At 40.2% G+C, this 23,203-nt stretch overlaps 1 protein-coding gene across 8 annotated transcripts in view; it reads left to right on the forward strand.

The window, feature by feature from the left end:
* The window catches only part of Znf644 (zinc finger protein 644), a 70,184-nt gene extending 47,861 nt beyond the window's left edge, over window positions 1–22,323 (forward strand). For 4 of the 8 annotated variants that reach the window (XM_036200684.1, XM_036200683.1, XM_036200687.1 and 1 more), the window contains 4 exons: window positions 971–3,987; window positions 4,162–4,767; window positions 19,157–19,259; window positions 20,365–22,323. In XM_036200684.1, the coding sequence (XP_036056577.1) occupies window positions 971–3,987; window positions 4,162–4,767; window positions 19,157–19,259; window positions 20,365–20,557 (3,919 nt within the window). In that variant the 3' untranslated portion in view covers window positions 20,558–22,323. The remainder of the gene's footprint in view (window positions 1–970; window positions 3,988–4,161; window positions 4,768–19,156; window positions 19,260–20,364) is intronic. The other 4 variants (XM_036200689.1, XM_036200690.1, XM_036200691.1 and 1 more) reach the window with 2 other exon arrangements.
* The last annotated feature ends 880 nt before the right edge of the window (window positions 22,324–23,203 follow it).

The following is a 23,203-nucleotide window of genomic DNA, read 5'->3' on the forward strand; positions in this document are numbered from 1 at the left end:
GAGTGCCCTGTGATGTGGGGAGTAATCATAGCTACATGTGACTGTCTCTCAGCCACGCTCCTTTCTCTGAAAGTTCCGTTCTGTCTTCTTAGAACAATTCAATATATGATCAAAAGCACTTTGCCGTGTTCATCTACAGTATGTATGAAATAAACTAAGTACTTGTGACATTTCCTTGTAAAAAGATTTAGGCCTCTGTACTTCTGTCAGATTATATAAATGGTATAATTGCTTTTAGGGAATGTCTAGAATTTGAAATCTCAGTGTAGGAAATTTTAGCATAAAACTTGATTATTAACATTAGTAACTTCTAGTTAATGAAAACTCTAATAAAGGATGACTAGACCCTTACAAATAAAGCAGTTTTATACTTGGTAGAATTTTGATAGAAACACTGTCTTGAGAGCAAAACAGTTTTAAAATACTTTAGAAGTAAAAAATACTATTTTATACATAGGTAAGCCATTTATGTTGATTGCAAATAGTCTATTTGACCCAAATAAAATGATTTACTCTGTAATATTTGTTACACTCCTCCAGGAATGAGCTTTCAGGTGAAAAAACAGGTCTTTACATACAGTAGTTGACAATTCCAGTTCTGCTGTGTAGAGTAACTATCCTTAGGAAGTCTGTTCACGCCAGAGAATTATTTTTATCATAAATTTATGCATGATAGTTTAAATTTTCTTTCAATGTGTAATGCATTCATTTATATTGTGTGTGAGTGCATGCTCCATTTCCCTGGCTAGTTTGTGTAGAATACAGAATTTCTAGAAAGCTCAAACAGCAATATTTGCTTTGACAGTTTTTTTAAAGTGGTTCAGTTTTCTTTGAAATGTTTTCTAATTCCTAAAAACTTATTAGTGTCATCAATATAAAGATAAGACAACGAAAGCGTATACTTCCGACTCTCCTACACCCAGTAGCATGCCTTCCATGCAAATCTAAATTTTTGTTTTCCATTTTCTAGACTAAATGTGTTAAATGATCTTGCCATCAATATGGATGATTTGAAGATAAACACCGATATTACTGGTGCTGAAGAAGAACTCCAAGATGACAGCAGTTTTATCTCAGAGAAAGACAGTGGAGTTCATAGACCAAAAGATTGTCAGGCATCAGTTCAGAAAAACAATTCATTGACTCTGTCTGAAGAATTGTCGGAGGATAAATCAGAAAAAGCCTTAAGTGGAGGCCAGTCTGCTTTGTGTATACCTGCCGGCACTCCTGCTGTTTCTAGTGAAAACTTTACCTTGCCTACAGGAGCTGCCGTTAATGGACCAGTTTCACGCTCCTCCTTAACAAAGACTTCCGATATGAATGAAGGTAGTGTTTCCTTAACCACTGGACAGCCTGTGGATCAGCCAGCAACAGAATCTTGTTCAACGTTGAAGGCAGCAGCTGATCTTCAGCTGTCTGCACCACAAAAAGCAAGTCAACACCAAGTTCTGTTTTTGTTATCAGATGTAGCACATACTAAGAATACAGCCCATTCCATTAAAAAACTACCTACCTCTGCTTTAGTTGGTTGTGATGTTCCAAATTCAGTGGGGGGTGGAATGAAGTCAGAGAGCACTTTACTAAATCAAGTAGAGGTGGGTGAGGGTAGTGAAGATGTATTGGTAAAAGACGATTGTGTCACTACATTGGCAGGAATTTCCTCAGGTACAGATGAATTTAGGCCAGAAAATGATACAAACTGGGATCCCCAAAAAGAGTTCATTCAGTTTCTTATGACTAATGAAGAAACAGTGGATAAACCTCCAGGTCTTCCTAAAGTAGTAGGTCTAGAAAAAAAGAGAAAGCGAAAAATGGATGTAAGCAAAATAACTCGTTATACAGAGGGTTGTTTTAGTGATTCTAATCGTGTACCCAATAAATCGAAAGTGCTAGAAGTCGACTTCCTGGGGCAGAATGAGGAGGGACAAGCAGTAGACTCACAGAAATACACTTTGTCAAAAGTGAAACCAGAGTCCGCGGACGAAGACGTGGAGTCTGTGGATACTTTTCAGCATCTGGTTTATAACTCAGATAAATGTGGAGAAGATAATTCCCCTGTTCATACTCGCACTTTTATTTCAAATACCTTAAAAAAGAAATGTGAGGAGAGTGATTGTGAGTCCCCTGCCCCCTTCAGCGCGGAAGAGCCTGCCTTCTATCCCTGCACGAAGTGCAATGTGAACTTCCGGGAGAAGAACCACTTGCACAGGCACATGATGTACCACCTGGACGGGAACAGCCACTTCCGCCACCTTAACGTCCCCAGGCCGTATGCCTGCAGAGAGTGCGGACGGACGTTCCGAGACCGCAATTCACTGCTGAAGCACATGATCATTCACCAGGAAAGGAGACAGAAGCTGATGGAAGAAATTCGGGAGTTGAAGGAACTCCAAGATGAAGGAAGAAGTGCGCGGCTCCAGTGCCCTCAGTGTGTGTTTGGTACCAATTGCCCTAAGACGTTTGTGCAGCATGCTAAGACACATGAGAAAGACAAAAGGTACTATTGCTGTGAGGAGTGTAACTTCATGGCAGTGACAGAGAATGAGTTGGAGTGCCACCGAGGCATTGCCCACGGAGCAGCAGTGAAATGTCCTATCGTCAGTTCCGATGTAACTCAGAGGAAAACACAAAAAAAGACTGTGATGAAAGACTCTGTTACAGGAGCGTCCAAAAAGTCAGCTACATACCTATGTAAAATGTGTCCCTTTACCACTTCAGCCAGAAGTATTTTGAAAAAGCACATGGAGTATTTGCATTCCCCATCATGTGTTGATTCATTGAATCCCCTTGGACTTGACAAAAGAAAAAGTGACATCCTGGAGGAATCCGTGGATGTCGATTGCACTAAGCCATTAGTTAAACAACAGTCAGCCACATTTCCAAAGAACTCTGCTTTAAAACAAGATGTTAAACGAACATTTGCATCAAGCTCACAATCGAGTAATTTTTCAAAATTTCATAAGCGGCCACAAAGAATACAAAAAGCCCGGAAAAGTATTGCCCAGTCTGGTGTAAATGCATGCAATCAAAACAGCTCTCCTCACAAGAATGCTACAGTTAAAAGCAGCACTGACCAAAAGCCAAAGTATTTCCATCAAGCAGCAAAAGAAAAACCTAATGCCAGGGCAAATAGCAGTTATTTATATAGACACAAGTATGAAAACTACAGGATGATCAAAAAATCAGGTGAATCATACCCACTTCCTTTCAAAAAAGAAGTTAATTCATTAAACTCTTTACATCTGTTTTCATCAAGTAATTCTCATAATAATTTTATTTCAGAGCCTCATAACCCAGACACCAAAAGGCCAGATCACAAGCGTGTAGCCGTAAAAAGAGTAGTTAAGGCTTCCAAGAAGGAAAGCTCTGGTGCAGAAGACGTGGATAGCTATCCTGATTTCCTGCATAAAATGACTGTTGTTGTTTTGCAAAAGCTTAATTCTGCTGAAAAGAAAGATAGTTATGAAACAGAAGATGACAGTTCCTGGGACAATGTTGAGCTAGGTGACTACACTACACAGGCCATGGAAGGAGACGCCTACAGTGGTCTTAGTCAGGAGCATGTGAACTTGTTGCCCCTGTTTAAAAGCAAGATGGAAAGCCAAAGTCCTGGAGACAGTGCTACCCTGAGTTACAATCAGAATGACGGCTTTTATTTTGAGTATTATGAAGACGGTAGCACCAACAGCTTTTTACATGAGATACACGATCCTCAGCATTTGGAAAATGCAGAAACGCCTTTGTCCAAGCATAACTCTGTTTTTCATTGGACTGATTTGTCCCTTGAGAAGAAGTCTTGTCCTTACTGCCCAGCAACATTTGAAACAGGTGTTGGCCTGTCAAACCACGTCCGAGGACACCTTCACAGAGCAGGGTTAAGCTACGAAGCCCGTCATGTTGTGTCACCAGAACAAATAGCCACAAGTGACAAAATGCAGCATTTCAAAAGGACTGGCGCAGGGACGCCTGTGAAGCGAGTTAGAAAAGGTAAGTTCACACGTGGAGCTAGTTGGGGCCTAATGGATCTGTTGAGATGGAGAGGAGTTGAAAATTGTGTTTGAATTTGGTCCTCCTTAGAATCACAGAATTCATATTGCAGAGTTAATTCATTGATGGGGATTTGTCAAAGAGTCTGACGCTGCTCTCAACAATCTCTTTTAGCTGTAGAGAAGGCTGAGACTACTTCTGAACACACTTGTCAGCTCTGTGGTGGTTGGTTTGACACAAAGATTGGGTTATCAAATCATGTCAGAGGCCATCTGAAAAGACTTGGGAAAACTAAGTGGGACGCCCACAAATCTCCAATCTGTGTTCTGAATGAGATGATGCAGAATGAAGAGAAGTATGAAAAGATTTTAAAGGCACTGAACAGTCGTCGTATTATTCCCAGACCGTTTGTAGCTCAGAAACTCACATCAGGTGACGACTTCCTGTCTCAGAATGTTTTACCTCTTGATGAATACCGTAATGGCCTAAAGACAGAGGCTCTGTCAGTCTCTGCGTCAGAGGAAGAAGGCCTGAGTTTCCTAAATGAATGTGACGAAACAAAACCTGAACTGCCCAGTGGAAAAAAGAACCAGTCTCTTACACTGATAGAACTTCTTAGAAACAAAAGAATGGGTGAAGAAAGGAATTCTGCTCTTTCTCCTCAGAAGATCCATAACCAGACAGCAAGAAAGAGATTTGTTCAGAAATGTGTTCTTCCATTAAATGAAGACAGTCCCTTGATGTATCAACCACAAAAAATGGACTTGACTATGCACTCAGGTAAGAGGACGCCTGTGAGTCTTGGTTGAACACAGTTGAGTTGTGCTTTGTGAGGCGGAGCATCTGGGCGGTGCTAGCTGAGCGTCTTCCTGTTTGAGCAGCCGTGTTTGCAGAGCATAGTGCTTATTCTGCTATGGCTGATCAGGGGATGCCCAGCAGCACTGAGTCTCTGCCTCATTTCTTGGTCTGAACATAAATTGAGGACCAAAGCAAAATGCACACGCACACACACCCCTACACCACGCCAGCTGACCTGTGAAAATCGGCGCTGCTGTAGTATGGGAGGCTGATGTTTAACGGCACTGCACTGTTGAAAGGGATAACCTCTGGCACGTCTCTGCCAGTGCTGCAGAGTGGTGTTTTCAGAACTGGGCTGCTGGTGTCCTGCTGCCTAGACAAGACAGTACAGAACAGCTTCCTTAGGCCAAAGGACTGGTACCTGTTGTGTGATGCCATTAACCCAACAAGCGTCTCCTCTCTGAAGCTCATTGTATTATGGGATGGTGTGCCTTGAGAGAACTGTGGTGAATATGAAGAAATGTTTGCTCGGCCTTTGGATTTTACAGTTGCGTTCTACTGCAGCAGAACAGGTGTTTCTTAGTGCTGGCTGGCATGCCCAGTTTCTTTCTGTTGAAGGAATCTCTTGAATGTGTTGAGAAGGATGTGGCAGGTAAAGAACCCAACTGTGTTGTGGTATTCTTAGGTCTGGTTTATACTCAAACACTAGAAGGGTCTTTTGGGTTTACTTGTTTTGAGGTGAAGAGTGTTGAAGGTTGTGAATGTGAGCCTGTGTTGACTGTGTCTTAGCTAATAGAAATTGGCCATGGATTAGTAAAGAATCAAATTACTGCCATTTTGATGTGCTTCTTGGCAAGCACTAAATATCTCAAATATTTGTACTGTAATTTTGATTTAGGGGAATGTCAGTAGAAAAAAATGCTTTCTCTGATGTAGGATAGTAGGGTGCTTTCTTCTATAGAGAGGATCTTTCCAAGTTAGTAGTGTTCTCCTTTAAAGAAGGATGAAGTTCAGAGAGCACATTAGTGTGTTAGCCATGAGACAGTATTGTGACCATATAATAGTGTTGATGACACCTATTGAAATGTTTTGGGGGAGTGACGGTTGTCTGAAAAGTTTATATGGATTTTTTATTTTTCACCATGTTTTCTTTCCCGTGGTAGTATTGGCTTGTTGATCATTTATTTAGCACCAAGATTTTAGCAAAAAAACTTCAAATCATTAACTTGCATTATTGATTGCGCATTCAGAGTAATAAACATAAAATGCCCTGAATAACATGTTGTGTCTAACAGCTGTTCAGTGGTGTGTTTTACCACCTCTTCTCCCAGCCTTCATCGGGCCTTTTACGGTTTGGTGGGTAAAACACTTTCATTGCCACTTTGTCAACTAGACTTTTTAATTCTTTATTGGTGTGTTGTAAGGTTTGAGCCTTCCCAGCAGACCTGTGCTGTGCAAATCACAAAGTTGCATCATCATAGGCTTAAGAAGTGGTCTGCATAACAGAAATCTGCAAGAGTAGCAGTGGGAGGGCCTGGGCCGGCAGGCCGCCTTCCACCTTTCCAAGGAGCAGGGGCCAGCTCTGAGTACTAACCGCCACTGCTAGCAGTTAACTCCTTCCTTAATTCACACTAAGCCAACTCAACGAACGGTTCAAAGACCATCTTTTGTGGTACTTTTCTTCACACATTAAGCTAAGAAATTTCCCCTTTTGAAGTGAGAACTGGATTATAGTTTTCTTTGGATGATAGGTATGCCTGTGAAGCTTAGAGCATGTGTGCATTGCACTATGACGTTTACAAGGGCCGTTAGCCTGTCCAACCACTTACGCGCTTGGGCACGCAAGGAAGAGTGCTGGACTTGTGCCTGGTACAGGTATGTTTGAACGGATGTCACAACAAGTCTGTTTGATACAGGACTCTTTTTATTTCTCCTCACCAGACTGGTGCCAATAAGTTAGATGATATCTGTAGCTCTTTTTGATAAGCAACAATTGAGTACACATTAAAGTTCAGCAACTTGTAAACTGTTAGATAGAATTTTAATAAATGATTATTTTTCACCTGGCTCATACTGATTTGATTTGGGGGAAACTTTTGAGTCTATATTAATTCCATTCTTTTAAAAATTATACTATATTTGATTTCCAAATTTATTTTTCTTTTAGTAGATTCTAATGATAAAAACCATGAAAAAGACTATAGTAGTGCTACTTTGGAATAAGGTGCTTTATTAGAAAAGGAAATCAGTGAAATTTCAAATATATAGAATAATTCATTAGTCTGTAGATTGAATCTTCAATGGGGAAAGTCTTAATAATGGACCTTTTTGACAGTTGCATAGATTTTTCTCTTAATGCCCCTAACCTACATTTAGGATTAATGAACCTAGATGTACATGACAATGTTAACATGCACAGTTCTGTGTTATTTTGGGTTGGTTAGTCCAGCTTTGCAGATAATCTGTTTGTGAGCATTTATCAGCTTACTCATAACATGCTTCTTCCACCTTGCAAAGTGCTTTGCTCCTTGCCTTGTACTCTTGAAGCTGCCTGCTTTGGCAAGTCTCTGTCTCTAAGTCCTAAAGCACACCCTTTTTTCTCAGTAGAACTGCACAGATCTTTTCCCTGTTAACGTCCTCTTCTGATCTTTTCATGTCTCTTGTGCTGCTTTCTCCTTGCGTTCCACGGCTTCCACCCCTGTGTCTGTGCCGCTCAGGAGGTGCATGGTCTGTGCTGGTTGTCTGCTGCTGCTGCTTCACTGTTGCCATGAAAAGGAGAAAAACAGACTGATTCAGAGCTCTGACTGCGAAGTTTAATTGTCATAGACCTGTCCTTGGGTCACGTGCAGTCATAGACATTAAAGACGGGAGGAGGTGAAAGACAGGCGCTGCTCAGGTGCAGTCACTGTCCTCGTCACTGGACCGGGGCCGGCAGCAGCCTCGTGAAGTGTGAGTCTAGGCTTCTCTTCCCACTGTAGAAGGGCTTGGTCATTTGTCCACACTTGGAAAGTTACTGCAGAGCGAGCTGGAGTTCTAACCAAGACCGTCTGGCCTTGGCTTTTCTCTTGGTCACTGTTCTCTACTATATGGAAGAAGTCTTTTTCTTGGATTTCTGTTCGGTGATTCTAAAATGAAAGTGGGTTTAAAGTGGGGAACATTTTGGTGAAGGCCAAATAAATGAGTCTAATTAGAAACAAGGACCCAATATATTGATTAGGCCTACTTTAGATTTTTGGAGGACTTATGAAGATGTTTCACTGAGTACTTAGTAACTTGTTCTGATATTTAATGGGTGAAGGGTTTCTCCACTTGGCTGTTGATCCATTAAATACTTTCATATGAAAACTTTTGAAAACACAGTAGTTTAAGGCACTGGTATTTACCTTTCATCAAAACAACAACAAACCCCAAACCCTTTACTATTAGAGAGAAAAAGAATATAAAATGAACTAGATAGTCTAGGCCATCAAGGGAAAAGAGAATATTGCAGTTAAATACTAACCAACATGTCAGAAATGCTAGACAATCAAGTAGTTACTTGGCATTTCTAGGTATAAAGAAGGAAAAACACAAGTGTGAAGAAAGTCCATGGTGATGCTTTCCATAACTGATTAATACCCACTTCCCTTCCTTCAGCGTTCTGAAGCAGTTTGTCTCAATGTAAAGTTTTTCTGATCTATGAGGCACACACACACACACACACACACACACACACACACACACACGCGCGCTCACAGAAACACATACACACATACATACACACACACACACAACACAACACACACACTCCCCTTTCCTGTTTTTTCATCCCAACTAAGTTTTTATTCAGCTTTATTAATGTTTTTGTTTCCCAGATAGAGAATCTAGTTAATATCTCTAAGTGCCATATGCTTATTCCTTTCCCAATACTTGTATCACAGGCCTAGGGGGTTCTTGATTATCATAAGGGGTCCTATGAATGAGAAGCTTAGCTTTGTAAGAGATGGATGGATAGATAGACAGACCGATAGTCATTTATAAACCATAACTTCATACAAGTACATCACAAAATTAGAACAGTGACAAAGAGAAAATAGTAGGAATGAAGATTCAAGTATGTATGCTCCTTGTTCAGTTTTTGTTTTTATTTATATGGTCTAGTTTTGAAGAAAAAGCTTAAGTAGTGGCTGGGAAGGTGGCTTAGTGGTTAAAGCACTTTCTGAAATAGGCAAGGACCAGAGATTGGATCTGGGCATCCGTGTAAATGAGCTGGGTGTGGAAAGTAGAGAAACACTGCCATCCTGTCCCGTTGGCACTGTAGACCTCAGGTTCAGTTAGAGACTGTTGCAGGCAAGTAAACGAAATGAAGGAACACTTTAGAAAAACATCCCAGTGTCAGCCACAGGCCTCCACGGTGCATGAACAGGCAGGTGCACATACATGTGCACACAACACAAACACACAGCTTACACATTCCCAAGACTGAGTGTGATAACCTGTGGTTTTTTAGAAGCCTTGGCTCCTGGTATCTTCTGTGCAATCCGGTGAAATTTCAGAGTTTCCAGCTAGCCTTAAACTGAAAACTACTTCCTAAAGTATCACTTTGCTGACTATTCAAATACTTGGAATGTGATGGTTCTTCATTTTAACATCTTGACTCCCACATATAAATTACCTACATACTACCCCTGTTCATTTATTTATCTGGTAACACTCTAGTATTTCTGTTTTATTTTTTCTCATTAAAAATTAATGCTTTATTATGACCCAGTAAGTTGGCTTACTCCCCATTGAAAAGCCACTGCCCACATGTTGCATACCCTGCTTTAAGCTCCTGTCTGTTTAGGCAGTGGTTCGGACTAGAACCAACGATAGTAGTATCTTAATACTTCTGTGGCAGCAACAGAATTTTTTTTTTTCAACTATTTTTTAAAAGGTAGATAATGACCTTTGGAATTTCAAGTAAAGTGGAAATTTCTAGTTACTTATTTAAATATTTATAGGGGAACATTTCTTATTCCAAAAGTGCATTGGAGAATGATCTTATTTGTCTTATCTGGAGAATGATCTTATTTGTCTTATCTGAAGAGCACATTTTCACAACACTTAGAAGTAATACATAGTAGTTATCTAAAGTGACCAGCCCACCATAATGAGAAATGAGAAAAAGGTTTTAAATGTTAGTCCATTCGTCAGTACCACTAGTACATTATGCTTTTAAAAAAAAAGTTTATTTTTCAAATCATCCATTTTTAAAGTGTAATTGTAGGTTAGGTCTTACTAATGGGTATTTTGCCTGTTTTCAGCTTTACTGATAGAATACCCCTACAAGTACTGATGAACTCAGCCAGGTGCTGAGTGGGTTCATAGAGCATTAGAAAAGTCTTTCTGGGCTATGAAAATGCTATAGGGGTGCCTTCTACTGTGACATTGTACAAGCTTCCCATTATATGTCAAGTGATGCATTTGTACCCTCATAGTGTCTCTGTTACTACAGTGTGAAGGCTTGTGATTCGGTCCCATAAAGTATAAGCAGAATATTGATCTTAAAACTATTCAAAGCAACTTTAACTCAAAGCCAGATACCTTGATAATTCTCTCAACTGGACTGGCTTTGAAATGAACAAGACATATGTACTCACATACACACAAAAGAATGCATGATGTGTTCTACCTTGTATTTTAAAAGCTGTCTGTGAGACAGTGTCCATATTTTCTTAGCTGTGGCTTCTCTCAGTACTACCAGGTATAAGGAACGAGACTGTGTATCTGTGCTTATGTGGCAGTAATGTGTAATATTCAAACTTGGCGAGAAAGTGAGGCGTTCTGGTTGAGATTTTCTAAGATTGGTTCTTTAGTGCCGAACTTGACTTTTTCCCATAAGCATTGTGGACATTATTTTTGCCTTGTGAAACAGATGTGTAAATGTAACCTTGTACCCATTTAGACTAACATATAAAGGGATTGAGTAACTGTTTTGGTATACAAGAGAAGGTGTAGGCTTTTTGCCCACCACACGCAAGAAGATTGGCTGATTACACAAGCATTCCTTCAACTCCTGCTGTGGTCCAAGCCATGTGCTAAGTACTACAGAGACAGATTGGGTTTTACTTACAGCAGAAACACATACAAGCGTAACTGTGATGTTACAGCGGATGAACAAGCACCCTGGACGAGCTGTGTGAAACCCTGTGCAGTTGTAGAGCACTGGAAGCAGAGCCCGGGACCAGCGAGGCTCTTACAGAGAGTGTGTGGGGTTTGGGCGTTGTCATTGGCTCGTTAGGTGCTGGACTTCGAATCCCGTGGTTTTTGCATGCTAAAATCATGTAGTACCAAAAAGGAACTCCACCCCATCCCAGCATGTGTCATTTGATTTGAGCCTCAGAGATAACTGGTTGAAAAGGAAAGTTAGGGTTTGGAGCGGAAAGGAACCAGACTTGGCAAAAGAGGGAGTAATGTGGAGAAATCAGAAAAGTTTATTAAACATACTGGGAGGCAAGAGGTGGGGAATTAAATTAGATGGTTGAGATACGTCAAGTAGACGACATAGGGAGCTAATTAATGCTGGAACTGACTTTGTAATGAAGCAGAACCCTTTTCTCTGTGTGTTTTGAGACGGCCTCTGTTATGTAGCTCTTACTCTCCTGGGACACACTTTGTAGACCAGGCAGCTGTAACTGAGATCTGCCTGCCTCTGCCTCCTGAGTGCTAGGATTAAAGCCTGGGTTCCAAATCCCTTTTAATTCCTTTTTTAAAGGATTTATGTGGTACTTTGGAAACTACATTTTAAATAAAAGGTTTGGTTTGGAGGAGGAGAAATTCACTGTAGGAGTAACATACTACAGTCATAACACTCGGACTGTGAAGTGGGGCAGAGGTGGAGGCTAGTGTGGTGGAAGTCAAGTAACAGAGCTGGCAGAGTTGGTAGAGCAAGAGGCAAGAGACAGGTGGCTTGAGGGCAGGGCATCTATAAATAACCTCTGGGGTGCTGCCCTTGGTGACTTCTCCTTATCCAGCAATTCCTCCTCACCTAGCTGTCCAGCTAACACCACTGCAGACCAAATACTTTGTTTTATTATGCCTGTTTTGGCTTGTCATTGGTTACAAAGTTTAACTCTATTCGATTGTGTACCTCCCACCCCTGCCTGGTTTCAATCTTGTCGGTTTTGCTAGTATTCCTACTAGTTTTATTACTTGTTAATTTTCTAGGATTTGCTTTTTAGGTTAATAATTTTTAATGTGTCCAAGATAACTTCAGTTGTGTTCTGTGAGTTCGCTGTAATTTCTCATCTAACCTGATTTCTTGAGTATTGTTAATGATTTGGATTATGGTCCAGTTACAAAATACGTTGTTAGCCAGAACTAAATGTGGGTGTTTTGCTAGAGTTGACTTTATCCTGGTTACTTTTTGTCAGCCTGATACAAGCCTGATGCAAGATGATGCCCTCACTAGATTGCCCCCCCCCCACACCCGGGAATTTGTTTGATTAATGATTGATGGAGGAGGGACGTAGCCCATCGTGGGCAGTGCTACCTTTGGGCCCATGGTCGTGGGTGGTATGAGAAAGCAGGCCAAAGAACCTAGGAGGAGGAGGCCAATGAACAGTGCTCCTGTGGCTTCTGCCCAGATTCCTTCAGTGATGACCGGAGAGGTGCAAGATTAAATCAAAGCCTTTCCTTCCTAAGTTGCTTTTGGTCATGGTGTTGTATCACATCGACAGAAACCCTAAAACAGGTATAATGCAGATGTACTCGAACTGCCTCTTGTGAGGTTAGACCAAGAAGATGGCTTGTTGGAGATTTCATTCCTCGCTTATTCAGAGGTGCAGAAGTAGAGTTTACTATTTCTTTGTTTTATGTAGGGCTTGAGGAATAATGTTAATTCTTGCTATCCAGTATCATATGTGTGTATGTAGCACACAGACACACACACACAGACACACACACACACACACACACACAGAGCGCCTTAGGAAGGAGATGCTCCCAAAAGAAAATAACCCGATGAGCACCATATCTGCTTTTAGTTTTGAACTTTGTTGGAATATGTAAAGTCTTAAAAATGATTAAAAGCCAAATCAAATTCATTGAGACCATAAAGTTGTGACATTTAGATTTATTTGTCTTATTGAAGTTGAATGTGACTATCTTGCTGTACATTTGTTTAATTAGTCTTTAATTATTCCTAAGATGATGTCTCAGATGATGTCAGCCTATAGAGGGCAGGAGTTTGATTAAAATGCTTAAGTAATTTTTTTTTAAAGGTGACTCACAGATTCATTATTGTGTATTTTATATTTTAATGGTCTGTGTTTTATGTGTGTCTTAGTCTAAGAGAAGTAATTGCTCCTCTTGGCAAACACTTGCTTTGCTGAATAAAACAGCATGGAGCCCAATTCACCTTGAAAGACAATTTTCACTTTTTTTTCCTTGTTAACACAAAGAAATAATATTTGCTGTCCTGTTACCATTTGTGTCTAGTTATTCTTCCTATATCTGGATATATTTATATATTGAAACAGTGGGGGCATCTACAAATTGTGCTTTTTTTTTTTCTTCTACATAGACTTCAAGTATAAATAAAAGGCTACTTTCCAAATTGTTTGCATATCATCCTCTTCCTGGTGAAATACTGAAGTATTTCTAGGTACGTTTGCCCTCCCTGATTGTTTATCTTGATTTGGGGTCCATTACTATTTCATACCCACTGTACCTTTGTGGCACCAGGTGCTCAGGACACAACACTGAGTACATCTGTACAGTCATGCAAAATGAATATGTAGTAGCCTTTGTTAGAAAATTATTTAAAAAAAAAATACCCCCCAAACTGGTTCTTTTTCTGTTGAAACTGAGAAAGGTGAAATGCCTATTTGAGTCTTTTCTGTGCTGGAGTCTCATGAACCTCGGAGGACTGCAGCGGCCATTAGAATGAGTTCCTCAGACTCACACTTGAGTGTCCCTTGGGATATGCATCCTTTCCCCTCACAGCTGCCACAGCCACCTTCTTTACCAGCTTTTTAATGGTGTTAGGACAGTCCTTTACCTGCTTGTGATCATTCAGTTCCTGCTGTTTTTTCCAAACAAACCTGTAGTTGCTAGCTTTCCCAATTTGAACACGCTAACCACATAGAACATAACATGCTTCTGTTTGGTGTCGATGTTCTGTGGCCACTGTGCTTCAGTGCAGCCCAGGGCTATATGGTGTGAAGAGTCCTCTCTAAAACTTGGCTGAAATTGAATTACTATTGTAACCGTATTAAGAGGTGGAACTTTCAGAGGTCTTTAAGATGGCCTAAGCAGGTCATCAAGGTTGTACTGTCGTCATTCAGGCCTCTGTTAACGGAGGGAGGAGGTTTGCTTCCGAAGGGCAGGGTTTCTCTAGAAAGAATGGCTTGTCCAGTTCTCTCTGACCCCCAACCCCCGACTAACCACAATGTGCTCACTTGTTCTGGTGCCATGGTGCAGTCTAAAGCAAAGGTCCTCACCAGGGGTGGGGCGGCGGCGGGGGGGGGGGGGGTTGGGGGGGGCTACTTCCACCTTCAGAATTACAGTGTGTTTATTTGGACAGTTAAGTTGTTGCCAAGAAGTAGGACTGTTGTTACAAATACCTGAAAATGTGAAAACCCCTTTGGAGCTACATGATGGGTGGAGGCTGGGAGACTGAGGTGAGTGTGCTACCAAAAAGCTTTCGTTGCTATGTGTGGAACATTGAGTGATTCTGGTGGGGGGTCAGAAGAAAGCTGTAGAGTCCTTAAGTGTTGTGACTGGAATATTGGTAGAAATATGGACAGAAAAGGCCGTTCTGTTGAACTCTCAGACAAAAATGAGGAACAAGGTATTGGAAACTGAAGTGTAAAGGTCATCCTTGTTACAGTGTTGTGAAGAATTGGGCAGACTCATGTGGAACACAGAGAAGGAATCGCCTCTCTGGTGCCTAACATTTCCTGACAGCAAGCATTAGGAAGCTGAGTGGCCACCGTAGCCCCCGTCTAAAGCTGCAGTGTATTCTAAGTGCAGCATGGTAGCAGATTGTGAATCACAGCCTGGGCACAGACAGAGCGAGGAAGTGTGTTTGGGAGAATCTGAAGTGTGTCAAGAGACCCTTTGCTAAAAAGAGTGTCAGCTATGGAGAAGCTTGATGCTGTTGTTTCAGAGGATGGTTAAAGACTGAGGACTTGGGGGCCATGGCAGCGTTGGCCACAGTGGCCGTGTGTTCTAACAGACCCACCACTTCAGAAGATACAGGTGGGAAGCCTTTGCTGTTTCTAAGTGATATTAAATCTTCAAGACCCCCAGAACATAAGAACTGCAGGAGCATGGCTTCCATGGGGGCTGAACAGTGAGTCCTCCCCCACCCCTGGGGCAGCACCCAGTTGGAATAGGGGTCAGGAGCCAAACTGCCGCAGAACCCCTACACCAGGCAGGGGTAGGGCTGCTACAGTTAGAATCCTCTAAGGCTCCGGGTGGGTCTGTGGGAGCACTGGCATGTGCCATGAGCCTGGGACAACTACAGAGCGAAGTCTGCCTGGAGTCAAGCAGAGCTGTAGGAGTGCCCGGACTCTGCAGTGTGTCCAGGAGGCGTGTAGGGCTGTGAGGCTTGATGTTTTCTTGCTAGCTTTTGGACTTAGGTAGGACAAGCTTCTTGTTTCTCCTCTTTGGAAATGAGAATGTCTGTCTGAGGCAGTGACTGGAAGCTGCAGGGCTCTGTCCTCCTGAGTGGATGGACTAGTTAACTAGCACAGGAGCGCATGCCCATCTCCCTGCCGTGTTACGGCTGAGCAAGGAGGCCTCACCAGAAATGGGCTCCACACTCAGGCCTCAGGACTGTGAACTATACACTTGTGTTATTTCCATTCACCCAGTCCTGGTTGTCTGTTAGAGCAGCAGACAGCACACTAAGAAACATAGATGTATACCAGCAGTCAGCTAAAGAAGCAGATGAAGTAGCGCTTAAGTTATTGAGAGCAATCAAACATGTTAGTGGTGAATATTAATTTAGTCACAGAAGCTTCAGGTAACACCAAATAAATCCTCTTCCTCTGAAGTCATTTGTATAATGAAGAAAACAAAAGAAAATTTCTTAGAAACAATTATTGTATACAATGAGGGGACAATGGAAAGAGCAGAAGATTTTATATAATCATATCAGTGCCAAAAGTAACTTCTTTTTTTTTCCCCCTGTGTATAAAATGAAATGATTGTTGAGAAAACAGGCTTGTCTTTGGATGTGTGTGTCATCTAATGCTGTGCTTCTTGTCACCTGGTTAGTGCTTTGGACTGTTTCATAGCATAACACTGTGGGGTCTTTTGAGTTTTCCCCTTTTTTAGTAAAACACAGCTGTTTTACTAAAAGTTAGATTGCCAAACCTCTATGTATGACCTTGCTGCTCAGTCCATTGTTTTTGTGAGTAATTTTGCAGTAGCAGGTGAAGTTTTCCATGAACTCAGGTAACTTGAGTTAAAAAGATTTCTAACCAGTCTTTTGGAAGACTCTGGTTCCCTCCACATTTTGTGCATTCTGAGTGGCATGTGAGGGCCTGAATCACCAGGCCTGCTTCTGTATTACAGCAGCAGTGTAGGTAGAGACAGAAATGGGGGACCAAGACACAGTGTTAGACCTGAAATACTGAAAATGGTTGATCTGTGATGCTTCTGTGACAGACATGTTTGTACATTGCCCTTTACAGTGCATAGAACATTTTAGGTTAGTTGTCTTTGATGTAGCAAGTGCCACGTGAATGTCTTCCTTGCACATGTTTTTATGTTACTCAGTTTTTATAGATTTTTCTAAAAGTATGGACTGCATTACAGGGGTGGGGTGGATGCTAGTATTAGAAACAAAAAACTTGTTACTTAGTGTATTCATTTCACCTACTAAACAATGTGTTGGGAACCAAGGCATTTTAAAATAATGAAGATGTTAAAAGACATTTAGACGTTCAGGTTTATTATTAGGGATGTAAGATTTGAAATATCTTAGCATTAGGAATAAACTTCTCAATACAAGAACTTCTATAACCTGACTTGGAAATGTAGCTAGCAGAAATTCCCAGCTACATAATGATGGTTGCCTTATTTTCTGATGTCATGCCACCTCCAAATATTAATGCTGAAATTTTGATGGCTTCATTTACAATTATAGATGTTAATCATTCATAGAACACAGCATCAAAATTCAGAAAATACTGTTCTTCTTCATTCAAGTAAACTATTCTGATCTTACAGATGCTGGCTGTTCAGTTGCATTCTCCAGATCCCACAGCATGTCTGCATAACTGAGTTTGGTAGCTTATGACACATTCCATGACCTCCTTGACCATTTGCTAACGGTAGCACTCTGAAGGTGGTTTGTAAGGGTCATTAAAATGCATTCTGTTTGTATCCTACAGTAATTTATTTGCATTCTACAAGGATTTTTTAATATAGTGTAGCACAAGCCCTTCAAAGAACGATTGTAACTGTAATTGAATGCTAAACCTTCCTGTGTCCTGTATCATAGAGGCAGACATTATGTGTCTCATAGGTGGAGGGAGTAACTGATGGCTAGTAGTTCTCTGAATTCTGTTTCCAGAGTGCAAATCACTTAAATTCTCAATTGCTCACTGCAGCAGCTATGGAAAAGAAGTATATGGTGTTTGCCTCATTCACACTCGGTATGAAGAACCTCGTTTCTACGCTAAGTTAGACTGCTCTGTTGTACTTACCAAAGATAATACAGCACCTGTGGTTGCAGCAGTGTATTTAAACAAATGGTACGGTGGTATTAGAAAGGAGTATTACCCATATTGCATTGTGCTAGAACAGATTTCCAGTCACGTCATCTGAATGCCGATGGTTAAATTACTACGTTTTGCCTTATTTCTGCTCCAGAAGCATTTGTTGAGTCCCTGCTGTGTGTGATAAGCTCTTGACTGAAATACCAGTGAGAACCTTAAAAGAATTTTCTAGAACTGGGTTATTTAGCTTTGAATTAGCTATTCTTCGGACTTCTAATAGTTTTTTGCTTATTGGTCTCTTGTTTTAATAAATAATAATAACAAAAAAAAAACTTTGAGTCTTAGATTTTACCTTTCAATAGACAAGTGACAAAAAGCTGGGAATGGTGACTGAGCCTTGGGTTCCTGTGGATTCAGTTGACTGTGTACACTCTGTTGCCTTGCCGCCCGGCTACTGTGAGAGCCGTGACCTCTGTTCTGTGATGGACACCTGCTCTCTTGGAACAGCCCACCCTGTTCTCTTCCTTCGAAGAGTGAAGGCCTCTGGGTGGTTCTTCAGTTACACTTGTACCCTAGAGACGAGCTCTTTCTCTTCCTGCTCCTTCACAAGCAGCACCCGCGCTTACTATCATCCTGTTGTCCAAAGGAATGTTGTAGCTCTGTCCAAAGACTGTAGAGCATTGTGTCCCATCTAGTCCAGCCGATAAAAATCTTTTCTTTCATTGACTCATACTTTTGAAATAAATGATTAAAGGGCAAGGTTAAGTAATGGGAAAAAATGCCAAAACCAGCACTAAAGTATTTCATCTACCCTTAAGAGTTTTTTGGGTTTTTTTTGTTTGTTTGTTTTGGTTTTTCAAGACAGTGTTTCTCTGTGTAGCTTTGCGCCTTTCCTGAACTCGCTCTGTAGACCTGGATGGCCTCGAACTCACAAAGATCTGCCTGCCTCTGCCTCCTGAATGCTGGGATTAAAGACGTGCACCACCACTGCCCAGCAAAAGAGTATTTTTTTAAATCACATTTAAAAAATAAACTGCTGGAGAAAATGTAAAACTATAAATGAAAACCTGTAAAGAATAGTTGGCATCAAACACTGGATCCAGTTGTGAACTTAGATAATACAGTTTATAGTTTTTTCTAATAAACTCACGTTTGCAGGATTGTACATGTAACATAGGTTAAGTTTAAAAGTGAAAACTGAGCTATGTTTGCTGTTGAATTTCAGCAGAAATTGACTTTTCATTGAGCTTTGTATTACATTGTTGATATTCCATTGCTCAGTTTGCTAGATTTACTTAATAGAGCAGTAATCAAATACAAATTTAATTGAATAACATTAAAAAGTTGATATTTTCCTGGAATTATGATGTTTAAAATTATGTGTGATCAAAAGTAAAGATTCCCATTAATGTAATTATTGACCAGCTGAGCTCCTGGTTCCTTAGCCACGGTTCCTCCATTCTGCATGAGTGGAGGAGACCTTTACAGGAAAACAGTGGCACAGAACGCATGTGCAGACAAGATGCCGCCACAGGAGTGAGCCACTGTGAGTTAGTGTAAACAGGGGCTGGACACAGACTTCTCTGATATGATATAGATGACGTGACCTCTGTTAGGAGGGTATGCTTTAAATAGATCCGAAATGTTAAGTCTTTCTCTTCCTTTTTTTTTTTTAGCTTTAGATTGTAAGCAAAAGAAATCAAGGTCAAGATCTGGAAGCAAGAAGAAAATGCTAACATTACCTCATGGTGCTGACGAGGTTTACATTCTCCGATGCAGGTAGATGCCTCTGTTGCCAGACATCACCCCTGTTTTAGGTTTCCTTTGAGACACAGTAGCTATTTTAGTTGGCATTTTTATTTTGTGGCATACTCAACAATCAAGTTGTAAATGAGTTTGCAGAGACAGCCTTATCTTATCAGAATCTTAATTTCTCATATACTTATGTTTGCTTCAGCAACTAGTAAGGCTGGGTTTGTATGTCAGTCAGATGCCTGCATTATACCGTAACGTATAGAAGCGGAGTATTAATTGTGCTTTATACATTTATCAGTTTAGTTTGGGTTGCTTCTACAGTCTTTACGTTCCTGCTTATTAACAACACATTTTCTTTTCCTCCGTAACACACCTCCCTCCATGCCCCCCACAGATACATGTACAGACACAGTGTACTTCTGAATTGGAGAAGGGGCTTTCATGAGATACATACTTTGGAATAATTCTTGTGAATGAATTTCGATGTTATAAAAGTATTTAGTAAGACAGGGGAAGTGGCTCGGCTGCTAAGAGCACTGCCTACTCTTCCGGGAACCCAGGCTTGGTTGCCAGCACCCATAAGATGGCTTGCAGCTCCAGTCTCAGCATCCTGCAACCCTTTTCTGGCCTCCAAAGATACCAAACATATGCACATAATGCACAGATGTAGAGGCAGGCAAAATATCCAGGCACATAGATTTTTTTGTTTTTAAGAAGCCTGTTTAGTTAATTTTAAATCAAATAATATTACAACCTCTACCGAAATTAAGGGCATTTACTAAATCCATTAATAAAGGTGTAAATTAATTCAACTTATTTAAACCAGTGGCTTCTCAAACTTCCTAATTCTGCAGCCCTTCAATAACAGTTCGTTATGTTGTAGTGACTCCCGACTATAAAATTATTTTCATTGCTACTTCATACCTGTAATATTGCTACTGTTATGAATTGTATTGTAAACACCTGATATGCAGGGTGGTCTTGGGTGAGAACCACTGATTTATTAGACAAGTGCTCTATGTAGTGTAGGATGAGATTTATTTCTTACATTATGGGCTTTATGTGAATTAGTTTTAGATAGAATTAGTTGTATTAAGAGAACTACTATTACCCTCTTCTCCTCCTGCAGGTTTTGTGGCCTAGTCTTTCGGGGACCACTGTCTGTTCAGGAAGACTGGATTAAGCACTTACAACGACACATTGTGAACGCTAATCTCCCGCGGACTGGAGCCGGCATGGTAGAAGTCACGTCACTACTGAGAAAGCCTGCCTCCATTTCAGAGACTTCACTTTCTTTATTAATGGCAGAAGCAGCTTCGTAGAACCAGGAATCCTTTTAAATGGCAAATTTAATTGGATGTAAATTTAAAATTCTTTGTCTTTTTTTTTTGTAAGCTACATCCATTTATAAATACTAAAGTAGGAAAAATGGGGGAACGTGAATTACATCAGAGCAAACTGAATACTTAAGACAGTAAGTAGTCTATATTTTATATAGGGTGGAAATGTGTTCTTAAGGTTTACTGAATTTCGTTGGCTGAGTTTACTCAATTAAAGGTCTTACATCTGAGAGCCATTTGTAAAATGTTGCACATGAATTTACAGACAGACTTACTGAAAGATTATGTTTTCTGCAGTGTTATCAGAATCAAGACTCTGTTTCTTCCCCACACTTACATAGAAAACTAAGATATTATATTTTGTTGGTATGTATTTAGTGTTTTGTATAATACCAGGAACTGCTAACTAAATTCACTCAACTTAGGGCATTAAATATCATGTACTTCATAGTTTGAGACTGTTCACCCAAATAGGGCAGAGTACTATCTATCTAGTAGATGTGTAAGTGTTTTTTTAAAATCACATGGAACGGTTTTTTTTTATACTAAAAAGTCGGAGGGAGATTTGTTTAAACAAGTATTTCTAAAAGAAATATGTACATAGTCCTGGAAATTATTTGTGGTAAGGAAGCAATCTTTACCCCGTTGCATTTCTCAGACAATGAAGTGGTGCGTACATGCTACCTCCTACTTTGTCAACAAAGATGCTATTTACCCTTTCCATTTTTGTATCATAATAGACTTTAAAAATCTAATGTTCTTTATTGCAAGACATACTTTTGTTAACAGATTTGTTTCTTTGTAACGTTTTACGTACAGTTTGACATGCTTACAGGACAGGGTTGTCTTTATTTAACATTGTAGAAATGTAATTAATAAACCAGGCTCACTACATGATTTAGATAGGCTTTCTCATTTATATTCTCTTCCAAATTTGATCAGTTAGCAAAACTATTAATACACAAAATATTTCTACATATGATGAGAATGTTTACAATTTCAATCTTAGAGCTTGTTTTGGATGTGATTATATGTATGAAAATTGTGTAACACTATGCTCATGCTAAGGACCGACATAATGGAATTACTGAAATAAATGTGCTGTGAGGAATGGAAAATAATGGTGCCAGGTGTCTTGGTCATGATAAGTTGTGATGACTTTCTTAAACTCTTTCCAAAAACAACTTAGTTCCTTTAATCCAAAATTAGCACCCTTTACAAACAAGAGTTTGTATGCAAGCACCCATTCCACGTCATTTCATGTAGTTGCTAATATAGGTGAACCAAGGATAAGCATTGATACTTTTCTTCATTTGTAAATAAAGTTAAAAACAGTTAAAACGAAGGAGTATTTTGGTAGAGTATATACATACCTCACTGCCAGTGAAATGACTTTCCTATGGTATATCTCCTTACCAGAAATCACTAAATAAAAAAAACTTCAAGAATTATAATGCCTCTAATGTGAAGCATCTCTTCTTTTTTGTCATGGGAAATAGTTCATGAAGTTGTTTCATTTACTTGGATTGTTTACATTTACTTTACTTTGGCTTTCTAGAAACACTACATTGGTCAATATGTTATATGTGAAAAAATAATTTTCCCTGTTATTAATCTCTTAATTTGGGGCCATTTAATGTGTAGAATCACAACATGTTTCATTATTTTTGACTGAAAATATACCAAATCTGTGTTAATATTACCTCTTACTAAAGATGTTCTGTTGAATTTCCATAAGGAGATTTCAATCTGTGTGTGTCCTCTTGTTTGCTCTCTGATTTCCCTGGGTTCTGAGTTCAAACTCAGAACCCTCCCATCTTAGCCTCTGGTCTCGCTGGACTACGCCAGTATGGCTCTGTGCCTGGCCCACTATAACTTCTGAAATTGAAATTGATCCATATGCTAACAAAGCAGGTAGAATTCACAACTTCAGTTTTTTGTTTTTTAAATCATGGCAGCTACCAAAATGTTGGAGTGCAGGTAGAATTATTGTAACCATATATTTCAGAATTAAACCAAAGACCTTCCCAGGAGCAGCTTCAGGGCCTCATAAGTATAGAAACGTGTGGGTTCAGAGTCAGATTCAGGTGGCCTGCCTTGTAACAAGACAAACATCCTCTGCTACCCCACCTCACATCCCCAGCCCCCACCCCTTCTTGAAATCGTGTTTTATTGCTCTAGCCAAGATTTTCAACATTATATTAAGTGCGATGAGAACGGGCACATTTGCCTTGCTCCTGATTCAAAAGGAAGTACTTTCAGTTTTTCAATATTTACTTACAATGTTGGGTATAGATTTGTGTAAACACCCTTTCTTATTTATGTTCCTTCTGTCCTGGTTTATTTATCAGAAGAGTCTTGAACTTTGTCAAAGGCTGTTTCTCCAATTGTGTGATGGCTGCCTTTAAGTATACACGTGTCCAACATGTATTGGTCTGGTATATTGCACCAATCTTGATGCATGCCTGTGATGTCAGATTGGTCAGGGTGTTGTCCTTGATGTGTTTTTAAATACCAGATGGTTTGCACAAATTTCACTGAGAATGTCCACACTGTGGTGGCTGTCTTGGTTGTCAGCTTGACACACCTGTGAAGAGGGAACTTTCGTTGAGGAATTGCCTCTACCAG

Source organism: Onychomys torridus, chromosome 10 (genome assembly GCF_903995425.1).
Source record: "Onychomys torridus chromosome 10, mOncTor1.1, whole genome shotgun sequence".
Classification (NCBI taxonomy): Eukaryota; Metazoa; Chordata; class Mammalia; order Rodentia; family Cricetidae; genus Onychomys; species Onychomys torridus.